Source organism: Pelmatolapia mariae, linkage group LG4, assembly GCF_036321145.2.
Source record: "Pelmatolapia mariae isolate MD_Pm_ZW linkage group LG4, Pm_UMD_F_2, whole genome shotgun sequence".
Classification (NCBI taxonomy): domain Eukaryota; kingdom Metazoa; phylum Chordata; class Actinopteri; order Cichliformes; family Cichlidae; genus Pelmatolapia; species Pelmatolapia mariae.
In genome coordinates, this window is record NC_086230.1 from 31,867,243 (window position 1) to 31,894,124 (window position 26,882).

Consider the following 26,882-nt stretch of genomic DNA (forward strand, 5'->3'; position numbering starts at 1 on the left):
GCTCAGACTATGACTGTGATTTAAACAACTTTTTGATGTGTACAAATACTGTTAACTACTTCTAGCTGTTTACTTGTAATTGTGTTGGTTCATACTGTAGTTTAACTTTATGAGTTTAATGGGGTGGTAGTAATATTAATGACATGTATGCAAAACCTAAAGTAGTGGCGAAACATACAGTAACAGGCAATGGGCGGAACAAAGAGTCACAAGAAACTACTTTTTGTCTTTCCAGTTTAGAAGGATTATTTTCTTAGAGACTAGTATGGATTGCTCATATTTCAGTGGTAGATTAACTGATGCAAGATCTCCAGGGCTGAAAGTGTTTCAGTGATTTTTCTTGGTCACTTTGGGAACATAACCCGGTCGCATGCAGATAATCAGATATCAGCAAGGTATCAGGAACCCTGAAACCCATATTGTGTGTAGTTTATATTATGTAACATGTAAAAGTTTAATAATAATTGTGTATTAATAACACTGATAATAAACTCAAATCAATATAATCTAAAAATTGCTTACATGCACTAAATTTAGTAATTCTATTTTTTCTTTAAATATAATTTTCGATTTTTAAAGCGCTAACAATGTGTAATTTAACGTTTAGGTGTTTTATTTTGAAGTACTTTGTTTACGTTAAGCACATCTTCAAGAAGAGGCTCTGTTCACGCCTCTGTCTCCGAAAACCCCGCTCTGATTGGTCCACATCTCTGCCAAACAATCTCGGACACCAATCGGCATAAAGAACTGACAACGTCATCACTAGATGCCGGAAAAAAAGTATCACGTGTGTCATTTACGGTGTCAACCAACTTGGTAGCCCTTGTGGAATGAGCGGAGACCGTCTGTGGGGTAATTAATCGATCAGAAAGAAGACAGTAATGTTTAAGTAAGACTAACTCAGCGCGTTTACATGTGATTAATCGGTACGCTGTGGTTTGAATGACTGCGGGAGACGATTAGCATGAACAGGCTCCATGTGAGGCTCTTCACGTCGCTGTTTGTGAACGGCAGGACTCTCTCTGCCCCTGTCCGCTGTGATTCTTCTCTCCATCGGACTGTTTTTCAGCTTTTTCGGACCATGGCCACCACTACCACTAACAACAAAAACAATTTACCGAAGAAAGCCAAGCAGAAGGAGCCGCTGCGCAGAGTGAAAACCAAAGAGAACCGCAGCAAGCGAGGAGACGTTCACGGACCGTCCACCGTGTACCTGCAGGTGGTCGGAGCTGGAAGCAGAGATAATGCTGCGTCAGTTTACGTGTTCTCCGAGTTCAACAGGTACTTCAAACCGTCTGAAGGCACTTTGGAGCACATTTTTTGTGCTGTTGTATGTTAGAAAAAAACTTGACTTTTTAATGTATCTGTAAACTGTAAACACACTTGCAAAAATAGCAGGCATTAACAGCAGGTCAAAGCGATGCTTTTCCTGGGACCCACTTTACTGCAGTGATGCAGAGAAAGCTACAGTTTTCACTTCTGGTATTTCACAGGTTGTGGATCCTCGAGTCCTCACCTCATATCTTAGCTCTGCTCAGGAGAGGAGTCAAGACAGGTGTTTAACAAATCGATACATCCATTACTTCAAACTTTACTCGCCTTCACACCTAAATGAACTTGAGTGTCATCCCATTCTTAATCCTTAGGGTTTAAGCTAATGTCGGCCCAACATTTGCAGCGGTAGCAGCTTCAATTCTTCTGGGAAGGCTTTCCACAGGTTTGGGAGTGTTTATAGGAATTTCTGACCAGTCTTTCTGAAGTGCATTTGTGAGGTCAGACATGGCTTCCACAGACCAGCACCCAGTTATATTTGTATTTAATGGATTAATTGTAAGTTTATGAGATTGCATCAGTTTGTTGGAAGACATGAATACACACTAATCAGTGTATATTTATCAAGTCAAGTCAAGTGGCTTTATTGTCATTCTAACCATGTGCAGTGGTACAGTACACAGTGAAATGAGACACCGTTCCTCCAAGACCGTGGTGCTACATATGACATAGAACAGACAATCAACAGGGGGGGGGGGGGGGTTTGCAACCCCCCCCCCCCCCAAGCAAACAGTGCAACACTAGACAGAACAGAACGATAAGACACAAAACAGTGCGATAGAAAAGTGCAACAATGACGACCTCCACAGATGATCCATCAATGTTAAGTGGACAGCGATCTCTCTGTGCTCTCCTGAAGTCAACAATCATCTCTTTTGTTTTGTCCACATTCAGAGACAGGTTGTTGACTCTACACCAGTCCATTAGCTGTTGCACCTCCTCTCTGTATGCTGATTTGTCGTTCTTGCTGATGAGACCCACCACAGTCATGTCATCTGCGAACTTGATGATGTGGTTCGAATTGTGCATTACTGCACAGTCGCGAGTCAGCAGAGTGAACAGTAGTGGGCTTAGCGCACAGCCCTCCAGTGCTCAGTGTGGTGGTGTTGGAGATGCTTTTAGCGATCTGAACTGTCTGAGGTCTCTCCGTCAGAAAGTCCAGGATCCATTTGCAGAGGGAGGTTTTCAGGCCCAGTAGGCTCAGTTTTCCAATCAGGTGTTGTACATATGTGTCTTTATCATCCAGGTGGGTGAGGGCAAGATCTAGGGTGGTCTGCACATTCTCTGAGCACTCTCCCAGGAATGTTATCTGGACTAGCAGCTTTCCGTGGGTTAACTCTGCAAGGGGTTTTTCTCACATCAGCCAAGGTCGAGATGATTTCCTCACCAACACATCATTCTGAGCAGGAGGGAGGGGAGGCGTCACCATAGCAGGCAGGTGTCTGTTTTTCTATTAAATAACCTTAAAAAAGACCTTGTGGTCAGGTGCCTCCTCAGTACTCATTTGGGTTTCCAGGTCTGCCTGACAGACTTCTTCGAGATCTCATCCAGCATCCAAGTGTCCAAAACAACCTCAGATCAGACGCTAGAACCACAAAGTCAATCACTGACCTTCTCATAGACTGGATAAAAGATGAACATAGAACATTAAACCTGCCTTTGGCAGGGGGAGTGGGGCGCTCCCTTTGTTCGGTGACCTCGGGACACATTTTGCTGACTGGTTTTGAGGATAAACATGTCTGTTGTGGTTATTACTGGAGGCAGAAAGATGTTTCTCCACAGTGTCCTCCTTGATGAGGGTTAGCCAAGTCTTTAGCCAATCAGCATGAGGCATCCCTGGTTTCTCACGCAGCTCCTGTAATTTCTCATACAGTATCTGGCTCAGTGATGATATTTTAGAACTTTTCACTCCCTTTCAAAGACCTGTTTGAGGGTTAAAGTTAGGTGCAGGTATGGGTAACGGTAATATTAGTAAGTGCCCCAGTGTGAGTGTATGTGGAGCAGGCTGTAGTTACTTTATGGTAAACTCTGATAACAAAAACTAACTTTAAACCTTTGACTGCACTTACTCAGGTCCTCAGCTGCACACACAGGTGGTGTTATCGCCTGAGTAGGCGAAGAAGAGGCTTCTCAACATGATAATAAGATGCTTTTGGACAGTTTGGCATAAAACGAAAAATAGGAACTTTGACACAATCTGTGGAGCATAATGCAGCAACAGGAATGATCATGATAATAATCTTTCTTGCCCTTAAAATCCTGAGACCAATCGCCTGGTGTAATTCAGAGGTTCTGATCGCATCTCGCCCAACGCTTTCTGAAATACACCTATGCAAAACAAACCTCTCTCTGCTGCAGGTACCTGTTCAACTGTGGTGAAGGAACGCAGAGGCTCATGCAGGAACACAAGTAAGCTGGTGATGCCACAGCAGCGTTAAGATTTCAGTCTGTGTGGTGGTTTAAAAAATGAGCATGATCATCATGTTTTCCTGTGGCAGGCTGAAAGCTGCTCGCTTGGACAACATCTTCCTGACCAGACTGAGCTGGGAGAACGTGGGAGGCTTGTCAGGTCAGTGAACACAGGTTCATGTTCATGTTAATCCCTGTCATCACACTGGTGCTCCACACTAACACCAGGTATATATTACAGAGCTGAAGTCACATAGTTCATACATGACGGTAATATTCAGCATTAATGGAAATAAAATGTTTTCATCACCAGTATTCATCAGTTTGTGTCTTTCTGCATTATTTACAACAGAGAGGTTCTTAAAGCACAACTTGATTATTAACATATTTTGTAAAATCTATGCATTCATGAAAATGCCAGTTGAAGCTGAGGACAGTTTGATAACTGTGGATGGAGCCAAATACACTGAAATAATAATCCAACCCAGGCGGAGGTCTGCCTCTCACCTCAACCTGCAGAATTTTGTGCTTCGTACTGTTGCAGCTCAGTTTGATTTATGCAGCAACAGCTCACAAGAACAGTCATCTCAAGGTGTTTTATATTTTAAGATGAAAACTTTAGGTGGAGAACTGCAACAATGTCGTGGCCCCTTATGGGCAAGTACTTGGCAACTGTGGGATTCAATTCAATGTATACAGCACCAAATCACAACAGTACTCGCCTCAAGGCACTTTATATTGTAAGGCAGACCCTGCAATAATACATGCAGAGAAAAACCCAACAATCATACAACCCCATATGAGCAAGCACTTTGACAGTGGGAAGGAAAAACTCCCTTTTAACAGGAAGAAACCTCCAGCAGAGCAGGTTCATCCCTTTGTCACCTGGACAAAGGGATGAACCCTTAATCCCTTTAAACATGAAGAGACCTCCTTTTGTTTACACTGGTTGCGTGTCTTAATTATTTGCCTTAAACCCACGCTGGTTTAAGAAGTGGAGGCTTTGAAAATTGACTGACTCACACACGACGACCTGGAATAAACTACAGCTCTTGTAGCCGAGATTTATTAAGGTGGTTGGAATTATATATGCATAGTTCAAGAATAAAACATAGAAAAGAGCAGAATATGACCCTTTAAACATGACCTGCTTTACTTTGATTGTTAATTGCACAAAATTTGAAATAATTTCTGAATATACAGGTCAAATTTTTATTTTTATTTTTTTAAACTTGTTATTTTCAGTTTTATATGAAAATAATATTCGTGCACCTTTAGATGATTTATATGTCTATATTCTGTATAAGTAGAACCATTACACAGAATAGCTATTTATTTAATTTTGGTTAATTTCAGTATATTAAATATTCTTATATCTCTTTGTTCTGTAATAATATTCATCTGCGTCTCGTCTCGTTGCAGGGATGATATTAACCTTGAAGGACACTGGCGTCCCTGAGTGTGTTCTCTCTGGACCTCCACAGCTGGTGAGAAGCTGGATCAAACAGTGCAAACACGCCTTGAGGAGCTTTTAATGTGAAAGGATTCACTTTATATCTGCTCTCTTCCTTTTTTTTTTTCCTACTCACAGGAGAATTATCTGAATGCCATCAAGTCTTTCTCTGGACCACTGGAGGACATCAAGCTGTGTATGTTGAACTTCTTGAGACAAATTAGACAAATGCATTATTTTTGTGTTACGTCTGTGTGATATTCACTGTGTCATGTCGTCCCAGCGGTCCGACCGTACACTGAGGAGACGTACTCCGATGACACCATGACGGTTTATCAGGTGCCGATATTCGGTGGGTTTGAATCACTGTTTCCTGATTATTTTTTTTTATTCCTTAAACTCAGGAAGGAGTTTGTTTGTCATCTAATCTTTTTTTTATGCCATCGTCTCTGCAGCACAGTTGAGGGACAATGACAGAAAACTCTCCCACAGGTCGGGCAGGAACAGCCCCACTCAGGCGACTCCACAGAAAGCCGACGTTAGCAGTGCAGACGATCCAGGTGAGTCAGAGCAGGCTAGACTAGACATACAGTATTATACAGATAAGATTCATTTGACCACCTGAGGTTGTAGCATTCAAATAAAACAGAAAGCCAGCACAAAAATAAAATCAAATTTAAAAATTATTAATAATCATTTAAAATAAATCGGCGTCATCAAATTTGGAAATTATTTTAAGTGTAGCTACAATGTGGGATCTTAAGCTTTAGGCTTCATGCCGTCTTCTGTCAGGACTGAGGTGTGAATAAAAGTGTAATAGGCCGACTGTGGCTGCATGCTTCAAATTTTAGGTGAAAGGCGAACAGCAGCAAGAGATTCCTCTCTGGTGGTTGCCTTTGCCTGCAAGGTAGGACGCTGTGAAAATACGTCCATCCTGTGACGTGCAAATTGAAGCTTATTGTATCTGACAGTTTGCTTTTTACCTGTCTGACACTTTTACAGCTTCACCCAAAGAAGGGGAACTTCTTAGTTGCTCAAGCCAAAGAGCTCGGGCTGCCCGTGTAAGTGGAATCACTGTTATGTTCTTTCCAAGTTAACATGAGGTCCAGTTGTCTTATCAATGTGGACTTTTTGTTTTCCTAATGTTTAAAAGCTTTGTACTGAGTTGGCTAAGGATTTGGCAGATACTGGTGTGCACAAATTATACTTTACATGAAACAATTCTTGTCTATAAAAAGCTTTGCAGTATCATAAAGGAGTAAAAAAAAGATGCAAAATATTAGTTTTAGTTTTAGAAGCTTTGCTTCACTTTCAGTCTGATTTGAACTGTTTCCTGATCTTTCCTCCTTTAAGGGGCACAGCTGCTATTGGTCCCATCATTGCAGCTCTGAAAGACGGGAAAAGTATCGTGCATGAAGGAAAAGAGGTGAAGACTCTGTTTTCTTTTCATTCAGGCTGCAGCTCTAAGCTGGACTTGCTCACATTTCTGTCGCTGCTGGTTTTCAGATCCGACCCGAGCAGGTCTGTACTCCTACTGATCCAGGACCAGTTTTTATTATAGTCGAGTGTCCGTCTGAAGAATTTCTTGGAGCTCTTTGCACCAATCAGCAGCTGGGAAGGTAATAGTTTAACTGCCAGTCACATTTTTTTTTTTTTCCAGCACTATTTTAATTATTCTTTAATAAAATCATGCTGTTCTCAGACAAAAAAATGATCAAAAATGTTTTGGGTTTTAACATTTTTTTTTTGTTTGCGGTTTTTCTTTCTAGTGGATAGTTTAACTATTTGTCTTTTCCAGTGCAAAACAAGTTGATCTATGATTTTTTTTAATTAATTTCTTTATTTTTTCCAGTAAAATGTGCTAATTTTTCTTCATTCATTTGCAACATAATGGTGTTTTTCTGGATACAGACCAAGCAGCATTGGATGTGTTCCTTCAGTTCATATATGTGATGTATATTTATTATAAAGATTTAACTTGACAGGAGATGCATACATTAATCAGTTACAGTGTATTAGTGTGAGCTATGGTACAAACTCATTAAACTGAGATTTCAGTTTGCAGGTCATTGTCTTGTTTGTTTATCTCATGTTATAAACTTTTAAATAGGTCATAAAGTTTTGATATGATGTCCCCCCCCCCCCCCCTTCTTGGTTATCATGATGTCATAAAAGTGTTCGGTACAGATTAACTCGGTTCTACAAAAAACCTGATAACATGAGAGCTTGTAGGACCTTGAATCTTTTCTTTTTTTGAATTAAAGGATACTGTATCCTGGTAGAAACTAATTCCCCCACATCAGGCTACGTAGAGTCAAAGAGTCACAATTTGATTATCAGTCTGCCTTTGCAGTTTTCTTGCACTGGAAGACCTCATATGTGCACATGATGCATTTAGATAGATGAAAATAGTTTAGCTAAGCAACACTGCCACACGTGATGAAATGGTGCTACTGTAGCCTTTGTGCATTTAGTGCCTGTGTGGTGTTTAACTTGACAACAATAACCAGTTATTGTGTGTAAGTTTGACCCTGTGCTTCTTTCTATGATGTGACAGGAAGTGTGGTTCTTATAAATATTCTCTAGAAGTGTCTAAAGTTGAGGTTGTCACCCCCTCCAGATACCAGACAGGTGGGACGGAGGACCCTGCTGCATTGGTGGTCCACATGACTCCAGAGTCTGTTTTGAAAACAGATCAATACAAGAAGTGGATGGAGAGGTTTGCAGTTTCTCTCTGTCTGAAAACTTTTTGCCACAGCATTTTGTCCACCGAGCACTCAGTGGTCTGTGTTTCTGCAGGTTTCCATCTACGACAGAACACCTGATCCTTAATGAACACGCGTGCACGATCCACAACATCAGAAGTCACAAGATTCAGGCCCAGCTCAACATGATCCACCCAGAAATCTTCCCACAACTGAAAGCTTACAAAACAAAGGCAAGGCTGATGGACAGATGAAACATTTCGGTGTTCACTGAAACGTTCCCTTTCAAACGGGGAAGTTTGACCTTACACCTTTTACAGTAGACTAATCCCTGCATGCATTTAAACTCTACTTGTACTGTGCTGTAAAAGCACATTGTTTTATACACTGAGAGTGAAAAGCGCAGCTCCCAAACTGCATGTAAGAAAACATCAAAACACTCTTTTATTTTTTGGTTTCCTGTAGGAGCCTCAGGCGGCCTTACACATCCCGAGCGTCAGAGCGGAGTGTCTGCTCAAGTTCCAGCTCAGACCCGTAATGGAGTGGCAAAGGTTAGTTTGTCCTTCAATCCCTCCAATTTAGCCAACATTACTTTGCAGCTCCGAGCACCGGCTTGTCATAGAAAACGATCTGCGCTGCACTAGCCCCTCTCAGCTGCTTTCTTCTCTCCTCCTCTTTTTTTAACCTCATCTTACAAGTGTCAGGGTTTTATTTATTTTTTTTTTCCTACATTGTTTCTGTCAAGTACTGTAGAGGCGCATCAAGGTCAGATGTGGGGGGAGGAAAAAAAAAAAAAACACTGCTTTTTCCCCAGCAGTGTTTCTGCAGGCAGTGGTGTGTGTCTTTTTCACTCTTGTCTCATTTGTTAGAGATGCCATCCCCTCCTGCAACTCTGAGGAGTTTGTGAAAGAAGCTTCTGAGGTCCCAAACTTTCTGGCAGAAGTGGACAAGTGCAGGAAGATTTGCTCCGCTGGCTCTGCAGAGCTTTCCGGTCAGTTATGGAAACTAGCACCCGCCCAAAAATTGTTGGATTCACTCAGGCATGGTCTATCTACAGTGCCCTATTTTTGTCTTTATCTTTATTAAGTTCATTAATATCACAAGAAATTAAATGAACAACTGAAAGAGTGTAGCTTGAAGCTGCAGCTTATGTAATACAACAGTCAGAATGTAAGGAAAATTAAATCGACTGCAATTTTAGTTTCTGATTTAAATAGAAAATTGGGACAAAAGAAAATAAAACATGGATTTGGATGAACTCTGTGTCGAGACCATCATCACACTAAACATTTAGCACAATCCTGAGTAATCATGTTATTTCTATGCTGTAATTTAAAAACAAGTTTTAATTAAATTAATTTTTTGCTTTTATTATCCCTCATTTTAAACAGCTTATAAATATTTTGTTTGGATTTCAGTGAGTTTAATCAAATAAATTATGGATTTGTTGACTCTCAGTAGGTTTTCTTTGTTATCATTCATATTTTGTTTTACTTTTTGGGAGTAAAAACATCGAGTTGATGTTTGCCTCGTGTTTCCTCACAACTCTATACAGTCATACATGGAGCAGAAAGTCAATAATATAAAATGCTTAGTGATTTTTGGCATAAGAAGTCTTCAAATTAAAACGATATTGCAGTTTAGACCTTTGGTTTGATACTTTATATTTAATTTCCAGGTTAATTTGTTATTAACACTAACTGGGAAACATTTAGCTTGAAGGATTATGGCAGTTTTAACTTAACTTTTTCTTTGGTTATTTAATGAGCGGTTTTCCGATTTTAATACATTTAGTTTTTCCAAGGTGAGGAGATCATTTGTTAGACTCAAACCAGTCAGTAGTTTACTTTCCAGAGTATCCAAACATTGCTTGAAATGATCTTCACTACATAAAAAGTTATCAGCAGATAAAATGCACTCCATTGACTTATGTAATGTAAACAATAGTGGTCCAAGAAGTGAACCCTGTGGCACCCCACAAGTTACCTTTTAATAAACCAGAGTCTGTATTATTTATATGTGCATACTGATACCTGTCATCCAAATATTGAATTAGCCAGTGATGGGCAAGCGTTCTGATGCCATACCTGTCTAATTTACTTAAAAGCAACGTCTGATCAGCAGCATCCAACACCTTTTTTAGATCCTGAAGTATTCCACCGGTGCGTTTCTTTCTCTCAGTTGCATTAGTAATGTGTTTTTGTTTGTCGACCTCACTCATTGTGCATGTGTGGTTGTGTTGTTTTTGTTGCAGGTCAAGGAGGAAAATACCCAGAGGTGGTTTTCTTGGGAACTGGGTCAGCTCTTCCGATGAAGATCAGGAATGTCAGCGGCACTTTAGTTAATATCAGGTAACATCTCTCAGGACAGGTAGATAGTGTAGCTCACCGCTGGTGTCAACATTAAAATAAAAATTGATTTATGATTTCAAGACTATTATGTAAGAAAGACGAAAATCATCTTTTTATCAAGAACCAACATTTTAATGAGATTGCATATGTTGCATTTGTTTTGGTCGGTTAAAACAGGAAGCCAAAGAGAAGCTTTGATCGTCTCTTAATCCTGTGAGATCCTTAATTTATGTTCATGTTTGACTCTGTGTTACAGAGGAACTGCTAAAGTGACTGAAACACATTTTTAAAACTTTTGACTCTCAGTGAAAAGTGAGTTTGACTTGTACAATCAAATATCTGTTGTCAACGAACAGCCCGGCCGTCTGCTCGAGAGCCTCTCGTTGTTTTCACAGACTGAAGCTTTTATCTGCAGTACAGAGGATATTATTCACTGTGTCTCCAAGCACCTAATGCAGTATATGACCTAAACCTAGACTAGATATTGCACAAGTTTCTTTTTGTTTCATATTGGCAATAGTATGCTGCCATAGATAACAAAAGGACTGAATTTTAAATTGAAGCTGTTGCCTCAGTTCTTTGTTCTCACTTTTGTCTGCTTTCCTGGGGAATTTGGGTGACTTCTGGTCTTCTTTTTTAATCAATTCCACTTTTCCCACACTGTCAAAGTCATTCTGTAGTCATCACTCTGATCCTTTCATTAAAACTCACTGCTATTCTGACATTTAGATTCGTAGACAGTCATCTGTGCATCCACCTCCTCCACCATCCATACTCAAGACATTACATCTGACTTCAGATGATCTCTCAGTATTTTATTATTCTTTTGTGTTTAGCTTAGGAAAGGTCATTGCATCTTACAGTATTTGTGGTGGTATTTAAACACACAGAGAGGTGGGAGGTATTCCCACAGATATCAAAGATGTTTGATGTCCAAAGTGTGAATTAAGTGATTTTTGAGAGCGTAGAAAGGTGGAGGTGACGGAGAACATGAAAGGATTAGCACATAAACTACAAGAGGCTCTAAAACAGCTTACAAAGTGGCTTTTCGCCATATGCATCTTCTTCTTCCAGCACACCAGTGTAAAGAACATCCCTCTCTTGAAAGTTGCCAGATAATCAATGTTATTTACTTCCCCTGGTGGTCATGAAGGGAATAGACCTGAATAATGGCCTAAATTAAATATATTTAAAACCTAAATCTTTAAGCCGTGTTGTTATTGCATCATTTTTCAGTGCACTGAGTTACCACTGTATTTGGTCCAAATAAGAATAACAAAGTCTTATGTCTGATGTAAATTAGGTTAAAATGTTCCATTTTTTAAAAATCAGTTTTAGACAGTATCTCATTCAGCTGCAGGAATCTGTTGCTGCATCCTGGCGGGTGTTTTCATCATTGTATGTATGATGTATTCCCCATGTATCCTCAGTGAAGCACTGTTTAAACAGTTTAAACAGTGCTTCACTGTCTCTAGTCAATTTTAAGAGGCTTAAAAACTGATTAAAGGTGTCCTGTAATGAATAATGATGCGTGTGTACTGAGAAGGCTGTACTCACCCACTGTTTGCAGTTTAGTGTTTGTCTGGGCATGTTTCACTCGTCTCCCTCTGCTTTAATGAGCCTCTTTTGTTTGTACTCGCATGAAGCCCGAGTCAGTCTTTGCTGCTGGACTGTGGAGAGGGAACCTTTGGTCAGCTCTGCAGACACTACGGGGATGACGTTGATGACGCTTTGTCCAAGATCGCCACGGTCTTCATCTCACACCTGCATGCTGACCATCACACAGTAAGCAGCCGTGCATCAGGTTTTAACTTGTAAAAACAAAGTTAAACTGCTCGACTTACTCTCGTTGTGATCTGTTTGTTTCAGGGGCTGGTGAAGCTGCTGTACCAGAGAGAAAGGGCACTGGTGAGTATTTGAAATACTGTTTCTTTTTTCTGGATTGAAGTGAAAACTCTAGACATGAAAGGTTGGTTAAGAACAGAAACCTCTGATATATACTACCTCCTTGTTTTGTGTAAGGATTCCCAAATAATGACATTCAGGGGTCTGTGTCACATCTATACCTCCAGGCAACTTTGGGAAAGCCATTTAGCCCGATCTTCCTGGTTGCTCCGGTTCAGATCATGACCTGGCTCAACCAGTACCACGACTACTGCGAGGAGATTCTCAGTCACATCAAGTATGTGGACACAAAAACATCTTAACTCATTAGGACACACTTCACCTCCATGCTTTATGAGTGCTGGATTAGTTAAACTGAACTGTTTTTGCTGTTACTGAACAATTTCATTGTGTCTTTGCATTTATAATAATTTGAAATTAATAGTAAAACCAAAGCACAATTGCATTTATGTATATTATACCACTTGCACTACATTATTTTTGTGTACTGGACAAAAAAGAAGTCTGTTTGGTGTATTTTTGACAAACACAGTTGTCGTCATGTTATCAGCAACTTTCAGGGGTTTTAATTTTGTTTCTTCTGATTGGTTGAAAAGTGTTTGAGCTGTTCAGAGTGGCTGGAAAGATTCTTAAACTATATAAATCATGTAATAACAGGCAGTACATTTAGGGAGCTAATTCCTGTCGGTGATGTTTCATAGACCAGTGTTTCCCAACCTTTTGGAGCCACGGCACATATTTCACATCAGAAAAATCACACGGCACACCACCAAACAAAAATGGCACAAAAAGCATATTGATCATTTTTCCCTGCGCACCAGGTATAGCGGTATATTGTCCCCAGTATACTTCTTTTGCTTTCTTCTGACCACTACTCATGCTAGGGCCTTCATCTGGGTCAGAGTTTTCTCCAGGACCCAGGTCAGACTGGCTACTTTTTCTTTTCAAATATGTATCTATTGCTGTTACGCGCTGCGTTGTCTCACTCGCAGCGTGACTATTATGTCATTTCTTCTTCGTTTTCTTCTGTTTTACTGGCAGTTGGCAACCCATTTAATTAGAGCAGGTAGTTGTACTGCCCTCTAGTGGAAGAGAATGTAACTGCTCTGCCTGTTACTCATGTCGGTCGCTTACAGCAGCGGTCCCCAACCCCCGGGCCTCGGACCGGTACCGGTCCGTAAGTCGTTTGGTACCGGGCCGCGAGAGTTGAGGCTCAGGTGTGAAATGTATGGTTTTCAGGGTTTTTATCGGTTTTCAGCGTTATTTTGTTATCGTTTTTATCGTTAACTTGGTTTTCCTGGGTCTTTTCACGTGTGTTATGAATAAATCTTCTTTTTTTCGGTACCGGCACTAGTTTTATTTTGTTGTATTTATCCGCGACACCTTATTGCCGGTCCGTGAAAATATTGTCGGGCATGAACCGGTCCGTGGCGCAATAAAGGTTGGGGACCGCTGGCTTACAGTACTAACCAGGCGGAACCAGATAATCTTCCACGACACACCTATGTGCCGCGGCACAGTGGTTGGGAAACACTGTCATAGACTACTATTAAATACTTAACAACATATAAACATTATTATTATTAATGATTTGTGCTGCACATATCAAAACCAGTATTATAAAGTGCTTCCCAGAAACACAGGATAAAAAAACAAAGGACTGTCTGACCTTCGTTAAATGTTTCTCAAAGGTCAGACTAAACTCAGAACAGCCCGGGTTCTAACAGGTGATTTCATGAATGGACTTAGGGAAGACTGAATACCTGGAGCTTCCCTGAACCAGTGATGAGAATTTCTGTTTTATTTGAGTTTAAAAATTGCACTCATCCTTTTCTTATTATCATATAGGCAGTTTGTAAGGTTGGACAGGCTCAGTGGGTTTTACTGGAAGATAGAATTGTGTGTCATCGGCGTGGCAATGGTTATTTCTCTGTATAATGTGGACGAGAAGTAAAACGTATAATGAAAAAGGGCAGGTCTGTAATTGAAGAATCCACTTGTACAATTAAATTTACAAGTATGTTGTTTTTTTACTTTATAGAAATATAAGACATAGAAAATAACAGTTTTGAGAAATGCTTATGGAGTAACTCAGTAAACTAAATTGTTTGAACTATAGCAGCGGGAGCTCTTTCAGCCTTTAAGTTGCATTGACTGAAACCATGAACAGGATAACAGATGAGCATAGACACTGTGCCATTTGAAACTCACTGGTTTCGAATCATCATCAGCAGTGTTTTGGCTGTCATCGTGTAGTTATTTTACATATTTGGGTAAGAGATCCTTGCCAGTTAGATCAGACTTCAGAAAAACATACAAGCCTGTTTTTTTTTTTTTTTTTTTTTTTTTTTTTTTTGTCTGAACCAAGTAGCAAGTCATAATATTAATCATATAATTCCTAAAGGCACCAACAGTTAAAAACATGTCGGAGAGGTCTATAGCTGCCTGTGTTGGGACCGATCAGTCGGCTCAAGAATCCAAATGAATTGGTGATTAAAAATTAAACTCTTGTAGATTTGTTATGAAGGGAGAAACTCGCCCATAGAAGCAAAAACACATTTTTGCAGTAGGGGTGCAACGATACTCGTATCGATATTGAACCGTTCGATACAGTGCTTTCGGTTCGGTATGCATGTGTATCGAACAATACAACATTTTCAATTTATTTTATCAACTTTTCTTCTGACGATGCTGTCTGTGTTGAGAGCTCAGTGGATCTGCGTTCGACTCCGCCTAGGCTGCACTGTCGAGCGCAGATCCACTGAGCGCAGCGCAAGCTAGCAAGACAGAAGCTAAGCTCGATTGCAACATGGCAAATTGAACCTCCCCCACCCTCATTCAGATCTGGCCTTTGGAACTATTTTGGTCTTCATGTGACGTATGACCCTGAAGGTAAGCGTGTCATGGACAAAAGTAAAACAGTATGTCGGATGTGCCGCAATGCTCAATTACATTGGTGGGAACTAGTGCGTTAGCGCAGTTTGCTCGTTAACGTGTTGACGCCGTCCAGCCCCACGCACGGGTCGATCCGCGGTAGCTTGTTAACGGAGATTTGCCGTGTTGTGGCGTTAACGTCATTTCAGATTAACGCTGACAGCACTAGTGGGAACACAATGAATATGACTGCACATTTACTCCGACATCATCCTAGTGCAAAGACAAGTGGAAGCAGACAAAAACAACAAGCACGCATGCTACAAACTTTACCCGAGTCATTTAGACAGCCGTTAGCACATGATTCTCCTTATGGGGACCTGATATGTTTAATATGCTGCTGAGAATATACCCCAGAAGAAGGGTATAGTATAGCTTTTATTTTGGAAAGAGCCATTTCTCTGTAATAAACTCTCTTTTCCAAAGATGAGGGATTTCTCCATCAGATTTATTTTTTTATTACTTTGTTGTTTCAGCAACATTAAATTTAAAAACTACTTTTGAGTTAAAATATATATTTATAATTTTAATAAATGACAAATTAAAAAGCATGAACATTTTTTTGTATCGAAAAGATATCGAACCGTGACACCAAAGTATCGAACCGAACCGAACTGTGAATTTTGTGTATCGTTGCACCCCTATTTTGCAGACTGCAAACATGACCAGCAAAATGTTGGCCTTTAACATGGGAGTCTATGGGGATTGACTTGCTTTTGAAGGCAGTCTCAAGTGGCCAAAACAGGAACTGCACTTTGGCTTTATGTTACATTAAGGTAATTCCAGTGGTCTAATGTAAGTTGTCTCTCTGTTAATTTCCTACACCAGGTCCTTGTGATATCAGTTTTTGTATTTAGTGAAGACACCCTTCACATTAATCATGCACGCACTTGTCTGTGCTTAAAGGTGAAACAGTCAGTTTCAGTGCGTCGTTTCTCTGAAGGATGTCTGATTTGTTTTTCAGCCTCATCCCCAATAAATTTCTGTGTGACAACATCGAGGTTCCCAAACAGAGGACGAAGTCATTCATCCAAGCGATGCTGAAGAAGAACAACCTGCAGCGGGTCAGCAGCCATTTGAACGTCACATGTTTATTTATTTATTGAAGCCTTTTTAAAGTGACTCATCGTTTTATTCCCGTGTGTCTCACAGTTCCACACATGTTTAGTGCGTCACTGCAAGAATGCCTTTGCCTGCAGTTTCTCTCACCAGTCAGGCTGGAAGCTGGCCTTTTCTGGAGACACCATGCCCTGCGACGCATTCGTACACATCGGTTAGTCCTACTCAGACTGATTAAAGTCCATACGTCACCCAAGTGTATCTAGGCAGAAGCACATAATAGCAAATTGAGCGTCCGCTTTCGATATTACAGTGATTCATATAAGGTCATCTTGACTCTAGCTTGACTACACGGGTTGTTTTGAATAATTTATCCGATATTTCTTAATGCTCTCAATCACTCTTGTAGCTGGCAGCCTCTTCTAATGGTTCCTCTGGGATCCCTCTTCATTGACTCTTCTTAAATTGCTTGACTGGATTCTGTCCAAGCAAAGCCTCCCAGAGACAGCCAGTGTTTCCCAAGTCTGTTCATTATAGATGGCTCAGCTCACCGGACAAACAGGGCATGCGGATTCTTGATCACGCTGACCACCTGATTGATTTCCTGTGGGACGGGAAGAAGCTCTAAGTGCTTCCCTCTGATTTGGGCTTCTCATTCTCATTCTTTCTCTTTTTTTTTTTAACCCAGGAAAAAATGCGACCTTACTAATCCACGAGGCCACGCTGGAGGATGAGCTAGAGGAGGAAGCTGTAGAGAAAAGGCATAGGTGAGTAAAACAAACTGTGTGGCTCTGCAGGTACTTTAAGGTGATTTAATGGAAATGAAGGAAATGTTCGAGGAGGAAAAAAGAGCAGTTGGAGCTCCGTGTCAGCTAGCAAAGAGTTCTCTTCACTCGCTGATTGAGGCAGCCGTTATGTTCTGAGCGCATTGTTAAATCTCTTCATTCTCCGCACATATTGACATTGATTTTGTTCCTTTTTTACGGCGCCACTGTGAGCGTCTGTCTTCACAAAAGCGCGTTTTTATGTCTTTAGGAAACAACGTTCCCATCGAAGAGTGACGTAAATCTGTGACTTTATGACTGATCTTTTCTCACAGTACAACCTCCCAGGCCATCGGTATTGGCATGAAGATGAACGCCGACTTCATCATGCTCAACCACTTCAGCCAGCGCTACGCTAAGATCCCTCTCTTCAGCGAAGACTTCAACGACAGGGTGGGAATATCCTTCGACCACATGAGAGTAAGTCCCAGTGCAGACCTGGTTGTAAGAGCAGCCGTGTCTGATTTCTTTGACAAATAATGTCTCACTGGATTTGACAGCTGGTTTCCAGATATACTGTTGCACTTGAAGGCATCATGGGGACACTTTGTGAAACATGGTCCACAGACATGTGCAGATGGAGGCTCTCTTAATGATCACGCAATCCTGAAAGTTTTAATGCTATAGTGTTGCAGATAGGGGTCCCCATAGAGTTAAACTTGGAAAGTTTGACTCGTTTCATTTCAGCCGAGCTTCAGTTGAAATTTCTCGGCTCTGCTTTCAGAAATGAACAGTCTTTTCTCCAATTCATCCACAGCTTCAGCAGCAGGGTCCATTTATGCGTTCCTAGAGAAGGTTTTGCACATTTATATACAACAACAGCAAGAACTTCAAACTAGAGCAGGGTGATATGACCAAAAATATTTATCACGATATACATTTGAAAATTTGCGATAACGATATAACTGACGATATAATTGACACTAGACAAAATACTTTACCACTCCACAACTTTATTTGTGCAAAAAAATTTATTTTCACTTAAACAAGCAGCTTTTTTAAGTGCATTAAAGTTATATAAAAATGTAACAGTGCAAATGCAAATTCCTTGCTGACAGTTTAACCGAAAGGCATTTCCAGTGGAAATTGGCCGACATATCCTCAGCATAACCATGTATAATATCCACAAAACTTAAAAAGAGGTTATGCACACACAATACCGTAATAATGTTGAAGCACAGTACGTATCACTCCGCGAGGCTCCTGCCTACGATAGCCGTAATGCTCCAACAATCCATCAAGCGGTGCGGTTTTGTAGCTTAGCAAAGTCGTACTAAAACATTTGACAGATTTTCGAGCGCCGTGTAGCACATAAAATCGTTTCGAGCTCAGTAAACACAACCAGAGTTCATACATAAGGCACACAGGATTATAAGGGGCACTGTCGATTTTCAGAAAAATCAAAGGATTGATTTTAAGTGTGCCGTATTTTCTAAAAAACACGGTAATAACGACGGCCCGCTAGCATGCTCTACCAAAAATAGTGCTTTGTTGTGTATCTGACGGATGAAAGCTAAACCAGTTCCACACCACTGAAGTTGCAGCATTTTTACAAACCAATTCTGGTTCATCCGTTTCACTCAACGATCCGCTTTCGCTCTTCTCATTCTCCGTCGCCACCATGTGCGCATGTAAACAAAGGCACTGCGCATGCGCGTTTTACCCATATTCTATCGCGATATTTCATTTTCCTATCGTTGCCCAACATTACACCGGTATTACCGTGAACGGTATGATATAGTCCAGCCCTACTTCAAACAACAGTATATTAATACTTTTAAAAATAACATTTTTTAAGGTTTTAAGGACATCTCTACATTTCAGTGGAGCTTAGTTCCTTGGCTTTCCTCTGTGATGAGCCCTGCCTTAATGTTGAAGGAATTTTCAGGCTTGGCAGAGATCTGCAGTCATGGACTGATTTTCTTTGCTAATTAACTTTACCTACTCTAACTACTAACTAACTACTATATCATCTGCTTTGCACCTCCTTCAACTCCACTTTGAAGTTCATGGTGACTTTAATATTTAACTTTAATATCTTTAGATACTTTCAAAAGTATCAACATCTTGTTTTTTACGTTTTGCTTGATCTGATTTTTTCCCGTCTGTCTAAATAAGAAAATTAAAGATTGTGTCCAGACAGGATTAATCTCTTTATTCAGTACGGTGGTCCCTCACTATAACGCGGTTCACCTTTCACGGCCTCCCAGTTTCGCAAATTTTTTTGTGCACAATTTTGCATGCTTTTTTTTTTTTTCTTTTTTAACAGCGCATTGTGTTCTGCATCCTAAGTGGCTGTAGACCATGTCAATCAGTCTCCTCCATGTCATGTCTCCTGTACAGTACAGAATGCGTTCAGCTTGTCACATTTACATAAAAAAAGAACATTACGCTGGATACCAACATCATCCGCATCAAAGCTAAAAAGCTTTATGAACCTTTAGCTGACAGCGAGGAGCAGGATGCTGCGGAGTCCAGGCCATCGACGAGTGCTTTTAATGCCAGCAAGGGCTGGTTTGACAAATTTCAGAAATGCTTTGGACTTAGAAGTGTTTCACTGCATGAAGAGGCTGCCTCTGCGGATACCTCTAGAGCAGAGGCATAGGTGAACAACAAATTTAAAGCGATCATCAAGGAAGGGAGATATAAGCCTGAACAAGTTTTTAGTATGGCTGAGACAGGCTTATTTTGGAAACGAATGCCCTCTCGCACCTTTATAATTCAGGATGAAGCCAAAGCCCCAGGATTCAAGGCCCAAAAAGATTGCGTGACTCTGGTTATGTGTGGAAATGCCGCAGGCTTTATGATAAAACCGGCGCTTATTTATAGATCAAAAAATCCTAAAAAACAAACTGAGTGTTTAAATGAGAGAAAAGTGTGAAAATGTTCATGCCTGTCTGAGAAAAGTGTATAAAGTGTGTAGTGAGGGGTTTTACAGCCTTAAAACATCTGTAATAATTGTAAAAAATGAAGCTGACTACTTCGCGGGTTATTTTTAGAACGTAACTGGGACTAAACCTGGACCTTAGTGGAGGATGAGTACTTTCTCCCTATGTATGACTGACATGATAAACTTCTGGCTTCTCAGCCTTGCTCATTAGTGATTGTAAGACACCATACATTACCAGTAAGACTAAACCAAAGCACGAGAAATGACAAATTATCACAGAGTATTTTAAGTTTGATGAAATATCTCCAGTTAAAGGCACATTTAAAAACAGTTTTTTAGCTGTTTCTTAATCTAAATGTTAGCAGAAATGCTAGTAGTTGGATGGGGATTGCTGCAACTTCCAAGATCTTCCATTTTTTGTAACATATAAACTACCAACAACAAACATTTATACAAGAATAACAAGGAAATGATACTGTATAGAAAACATTTACTGTAAAGAGTATAAATAAGGATAAAAAGAGCTAAAATGGTTAAAAAAAAAAAAAACCCGTCTAAATGGAATGGTTCTGAATGCCTTCATTTAAATATTGTGGCAATTTCCTTTATTTCGTCTACTCACAGATTCGTTTTGATGATTCCAAAATCATCCCCAAACTCATTCCTGCACTGAAAACCCTGTTTGCCGAGGAGCTCGGTGAGATGGAGGAGAGGAGGGAGAGGAGGGAGATGAGATGTCCAAGAGGAAGCAGCTCTGAAGTGACCAGCGAGCATAAGACTGGAGCGCCGGATGTCGGCAGAGGTGCTAAAAGAGACCAGGAGGAAACAGCAGCACATGTAGAAACGAAGAGGCTGAAAACCAGCTGATTCCTCTGTATTTCATTTAAACATGAGTTTTGAAAAAAAGAGACTAAATGAATGCATCTCGAGTTATTTTATTTAAATGAGCTGGAGCTTGACTTGTGTGGTCTGATTAAAGAAAATGCGGTTGTTGCATTAACTGTGCAGATCTGAGCTGTGACTGTAGTTTTTTTGTTAAACGGAATAAAGCAAAGCTCGCCATGTGTCCTTCAACAGTGATTTGTAATCTGTTTCCTGCTAGGTGCCATTTCACTTGACGTCTAAATCCAGACCTTCTAAACTTTTAAAATAAAAATAGAGTTTAAATTTAGTTACATTCGTATAAAAATGGCAACAAATCTATATAGTCTGTTCAGCTGAAGCTAATTTGTGGCAACATCCAGAGCTGAAAAATGAAGCTAAAGTGTAATTTGCATACATTATAGTTACTTTAATGTCCAATGGAAGCTGATACCAAAAGAGAGTCAATCCCCATGGATGCCCATGTTTAACATGCCAGGCATTAAAAATTGTATTTACATTCTGCTGCGATAACAGGCTCAGTCTCTGTGGAGCGTTTCCCCTTCATAACAACTCATCCAGCTGGATTCTGTAGGGAGGGGTGTGGCCATGTCGATAAACAGGTGTGCTGACGTGGGCACCTGGAGTTTATCAGTGTCTCCTGGATCACATCTGATGTGCTGTGTTACTTATGGTAGCATATGGTCAAAGTAACTAACATGGTGACAGCCATATATGGTAACCCTCCAAAATACAGTGGACGCTGTCATGGTGGCAGTTTCCATCCTTTATGTAATCTATGGCTTTAAGGAATTCACCAGAAGAAGTTCATTTTTCTAATGTTTTCACATCTTGCAGCAGCTTATTTTTTCTTGTCTTTTACAGAATAATTTGATTTATGAACAAGCCACAGTCATACAGCACTTTTACTCCTGTTGAAGTCATTTATCACACACTGAAATGCCAAAAGATGCAGATGTTCAGTGTCTTGCCCAAGAACACTTTAAAAGGCTGATTGGAGAAGCTGGGGATCAATGAACAGTATGTGATGTAAATAAATAGAAATGATTAGAAAGGCTTTAACAAAGAAATCCAACCTGTGCTGGATTCTTTCAGCATCAGATGATGTTTGAAAATTAATAAGATACCAGGATACTTTACGAGGGGTATGCTGAATATTTCCACACAGGTCCACATGGGGGCTTCAGTGAGCCATCAGAGCTTTGAGGTACCTGTTACTGAGGCCTAAAGGAAAAATCATGGTAATAAGCCCCATGAAGAGATGAGCTATTATCTTTTGCCACTGGAGGGAGGGGCGGCTGCAGGAATCTCCTCTGCTCACAGCAGAGGAAAATGAGGAAAAGTACTGAGACACCAGAAGGGTCGGGTGTGTTGTTAGAAACTACATTAAAGGTGCTGGCTCACTATGAAACTGTAGTTTGACTTTTTTAAAAGTTGCCTTTTGATTTGACATATGACACGAGGCGCATACAGTCTGCGGGCATGAATGAACTTTGGTTTCAGAGGTCTGACCTTTCAATTACAGCGAACTTGCCCTCCGAGAAGACATTTACCACTGCCTTCTTCTCCCGCAACCCCTTTTCTTGTATGACAGTTTTACCTTTGTGTCTAGGTTAAAATTGTCAACATTTCCATCACTTGTGATTCTTCTCTAAATTCAAGGCAACAGTTAGAACAGATGAACTTCCTAAGAGGATCCCCTCCTCTTTCTTTAGATTAGACAGTTGCCAGAACCATGAAGTAATTGTGAGTTTTCAGAGATTAGTGGCTTGAGCGGTGGGTCTGCGATTAGCCTATTTTCTGGAGTGTGAAGCAGTGAGATGAAGATGCATTGCTCCTGAGCCTTCTGAGTCCATTTAGAGGCCTTTGCCACCACTGAGGCCGCTTCTATCAGAGGAGGCACGCGTGATAAGCAGAAAGGTTTCATAATTGGCTTTTGACATAAGCATTGCAGAGTCAAAATGGTGGATTGATGGACCTAATCATCACTTGACCAGCAGTGGACCACCACAAATGAATATTGAAGACATTATTCAAATGGATTTTTTGTGCTGCAGTTAAGGAGACTACCCGAGATTTCGCCGGCTTGCTTTTTACCCTGTGTGAGTGACTGTAGTGGTATTCAGTCATTCGTTTTTCTTTCCCAATTATTTGTATTTTTTTTTAAACTGCAGCAAATTAAAGAATGGATGCAAGCAGGCAATGAGAGAAGCTCACGGGAAAGAATACTGCTTGAAATGAGAGAGATTGCTTTCACTTTGATTTTGATTGATATTTATTTTTAGTTTTCACTAGACAAGCAGGGCTTTCACTGCTTGCCCTGATGGGATGGCACTTACTGAATTGCAAGCTTTTACTTCTTGAAAGTATTTGTTTTAGGATATGCAAAATTAAAAACAAAAAACTAAAGCTTTAAAAAGTACAATATTTGTTTGCCAAATATATTGGACTAATAGTAGAAATCAACACAACATAGAAATACACAAGATAGAAAGTAAATGACTTTTTTCTGTCAGTTTCTTAACATCAGAGTTTGTTTCAAACTCCTCTGATCATTAGGCTTGTTTTTACAAACCTCACCACCTTCCCCTAGATTTCAGGACTAGCTTCACTATTGCCAAAAATAAAGACCCAGATCATCAAGGAATCTTTGTGGGTTACTAATGAAGCCTGCTGGCATCAAAGTTTCCCCCACAATGGTGACCATGTGAGACCAAGACTCACAGATTGTGAGGATGTGCATCTCTGGCTCATTAGGCACCCCTTTGGACAACGATCCTCCGCAGGAAGCTCATTCAGAGACTCACATGTATCGAGACTTTGGACAGTTCTTTTTCTTACAGTTTCAGCAACTTTTAAACGGAAGGCCTGGAGTTTACCCTGGAAGTTCTTATTTTTTCATGTTCTCTTGAATGAATGAACATTTGTCTGAATCATCTGTCTGAATATAGCATTAAAGGGAAGCATGTCAATATCCGATTTTTCTGAGTTATGCATTTAAAAGAAAAATAGATAAACTTTTTAAATTATGTGTGATTAGCCACTATGAGTGACAGGTGGGTGGCAGTCTGCTAGACCTCACCTCCACTAATTGGAGTAACTAAACTAGAGCGCTGTGCTGTGTTTTAGCTGTTGTGCATTTTTAATGGTATAATCTGACAAATAACAGGTCATCCTGTGCAGTTAACTGGACCAACAGAATATCCAACAAATATGTAAATGAAATTCTAGCACTTTACTTGTGTACTACTTAGTATTAATATGTAGTATTGGGGTTTTAATAATCACAATAACAACATGATGTTAATGTATCTGCCATTTTGGATGTGTGACAATCATCGTCACAATGTAGGGTTAAGTGAATAAGACCTAAAGACGGGCCAGTTACCCGTGGCAACTACTAGTTGCTAGGGAAAAACATGTATTTCGTTATCAATTGGTGAGGGGATAAAACTTCCTTGCTGTTGCTAACGTTGCTAACAGATTGCTAACAGATTGCTAACAGATTGCCCGGTTGACTGTGGTTTACATTGAACACGCTGACTTGTGACACAAACCAAAATGGGGACTGTTTGAAGCACAGCTTATACATTGAAGGTGAAAAATCACCAAATCTGGTTTGTGTTACACTTTCTCAAGTGTTGCTACTACACAACTAGTAGCTAGCAAATGTTTGCAGACAAACACGTTTCAAGTTTTATTGTCATGTACAAATAAATAGTGTAGCAACATTTACCTGTAATGAAATTCTTAGGCTCGTGTACCTCAGCTTTACTTGAATATATAGAAAGTGTACAGGTATATTAAAGAAAGAAACAGCTGGGAACCAAAAAAATCTCATGCTAAACACACTTTGCGATTGAACCGAAACCAGTCAGGGAATAAACATTTTTCCTCAAGCAATGTGTGAATAATGTCACATGAGAAACCTCTGTAGCATTGTAATATTGCACACACAACTATGGATGCATTTTGCTAAAACAAACAGAAAAACAACTAAAAAAAAAAAGACTTTACAAACCAATGATGGGTGACATCACAGTGACTACATCCAATGTTTATATAAACTCTGTGAGAAGAACTGATTACTTTTTCCTTCAGCCTAGAGAGACATTGCTGTTGTAAAGAGTGTAGTTTTTCTTCTATTCAGCACGCAGCAAGATAAACTCGGTTGACCTTTGTTACATTTTATATCTAAAAAGCTAGATATTTGAAAAACTGGACAAATAAATGAAACAATCTGCAAGATGGCATCAAACTAGTTGAGGTGATTTAGAAAACATATTTCTTGATAATTGGTTGAGTCAAGCCTGTAGCATCTGCAAATAATATGCTATGGCTAATTAACTCTTACCTTGGAAACCTACATATGCACAGGTGGTTGCAAGTATTTGTGAGCCCCTTGAGGGATTATTTTTATTATTACTTGTGAGAAATTAAGGCTAATAAAAGACAGTAGAAGCCTCGCTATCATCCCTGGATCTGCATCGTGCGTGGCTCGTGCGTGAGAGGGGAAGTCATTAAAATATAACATCTAACAAACAGACAGCTGTGCTACTCGTGTTTGTCATACTTTATTTGGTGTGGAATGAGGAGAGACAGATCTGAACAGAGCGGGACACCACCAATCAGATACACCTCCCCACCTGAATCCTCCACTTCAATCCAGAGTCAATTATGCAGCCTGCTCGCCTCTCCTCACATTTAATGCCTGGCTGCTGATTCAGAGAGCGGCCCCGTTCTGGTCTGGCAGGAATCAAAGTGTGAGGTAATCTGAGGGGACTTGTGAAGAAAAAAGAGGCACCGGTTTGCGGAGCCTCTCAGATTGGAGGTCACAGTCCAGGCCGGCACATCTCAGACACACAGACAGGTCGGTAATTATAGGCGGAAGATCTATCCCTGCTGATTAGACCAGCTATTTCTACATAACTGTCCATCAGCTGCCATCTCACATCTTCATCTTCATCCACTCTGCTCAGATACCTTTATCCACCGCTACAGATCAGGCCTAAAGCCCGAGGGAACAAATCCCGAAGCCTCAACCCACCTTCTCATAAAAAAGGCTACAAAATTATGATCAAAGATCCAAGCCAGACCTTTGATAATGTTGCGAATACAGTGAAAATGGCTTTTTCAGAAGTGGCAGAGCAGCTTTTGTGCAAGGAAAGCAGAGGTGGTGCGACGCAGAGCATTAATATTCCATCTAGTTCTGCCTGGGTTAGCGTCTCTCACCGCCCCAGCATGGCTGCTCTGCATTAACAGACTGTCTGAGGGAGAAACCTCGGGAGGCTCGGAAAGCACTGGCTCTCACCTGGTCCTGCATGTGAATAAAGATCTTCTCCCAGCTGAGAAAACAATCAGCCGTTGTAATATTCACAAGCAGTCGGCTCACAAATCTCACCTTCTTGGTGCAGGCAGAACGAGGAGACATTAAAAATGTTTGTTTTTACAAGGTGAACTGTATTTTTCTAGTTTGTTATTTTGACATTCAGATAAAGACTCACTGAGGATTAAGGAGCTTGAAGCGAAACAGCAAAATATGCTTGACATGCATTACTCATCACTTCTCAAATCGATGTCCCATGAGGGCTTGCGTTCAATGTGAATCACAGAAATTCTCAGCAAAATATCAATCAAATTGAGGATTATGTGGGATCTTTATTTTTCATGCTTTGTTTGTGCACAAAAACACATTACTTGCTCCTCAAAAATCACTCAGCTTAGTGTTTGAGACCCGGTCACTGATAAAGATATAGTTAATGGTCCAGTCCGTGGGGAATAATGATGAATTTCATCATTAAAACGTATAACAACATCTTAACACCTCTGCAGAGGGGACAGCAAGGTGAGTTGCTGCTTTATGTTTTCAAGTATGATGAGATAACTGCTAGCTATCCTATAAGATGCAAAAAAAAAAACAAAACAGGCGAGGCTTTAATTTAATGATGCTCTTTAGCTTCTTTAACATGACCATCAGAGACCACTCGTGCCATGCAGATGGAGGACAAGAGGCCACTTCAGTCAGGACAAGAATAATTTAACAGATTATAAGCCGTCATTATATCACTGGCATTAGCTGCTGAAACACACATACTTACACCCCTCATTAACTCTTTTATTTTAGTGGTTTGCACTGCC

At 40.3% G+C, this 26,882-nt stretch overlaps 1 protein-coding gene across 1 annotated transcript; it reads left to right on the forward strand.

The window, feature by feature from the left end:
* Positions 1-783: 783 nt before the first annotated feature.
* elac2 (elaC ribonuclease Z 2) lies at positions 784-20,928 on the forward strand. Its single transcript, XM_063472445.1, has 24 exons — positions 784-1,281; positions 3,691-3,741; positions 3,831-3,901; positions 5,164-5,228; positions 5,333-5,390; positions 5,478-5,546; positions 5,650-5,754; positions 6,046-6,101; positions 6,197-6,255; positions 6,548-6,620; positions 6,701-6,813; positions 7,815-7,913; positions 7,994-8,132; positions 8,365-8,450; positions 8,769-8,890; positions 10,154-10,250; positions 11,897-12,035; positions 12,120-12,158; positions 12,323-12,432; positions 16,054-16,153; positions 16,242-16,362; positions 16,837-16,915; positions 17,248-17,392; positions 20,487-20,928. Exons 1-24 carry the CDS (start codon positions 965-967, stop codon positions 20,727-20,729), a joined length of 2,556 nt encoding a protein of 851 aa, XP_063328515.1. The 5' UTR covers positions 784-964; the 3' UTR covers positions 20,730-20,928.
* The last annotated feature ends 5,954 nt before the right edge of the window (positions 20,929-26,882 follow it).

Bases quoted from the DNA above. Each gene is read 5' to 3' on its own strand.
- elac2 (XM_063472445.1), top strand. From the start codon at position 965: ATGAACAGGCTCCATGTGAGGCTCTTCACGTCGCTGTTTGTGAACGGC. The intron at 3,902-5,163 runs GTCAGTGAACAC...GTCTCGTTGCAG, and splicing joins GAACGTGGGAGGCTTGTCAG to GGATGATATTAACCTTGAAG. The intron at 7,914-7,993 runs GTTTGCAGTTTC...GTGTTTCTGCAG, and splicing joins TACAAGAAGTGGATGGAGAG to GTTTCCATCTACGACAGAAC.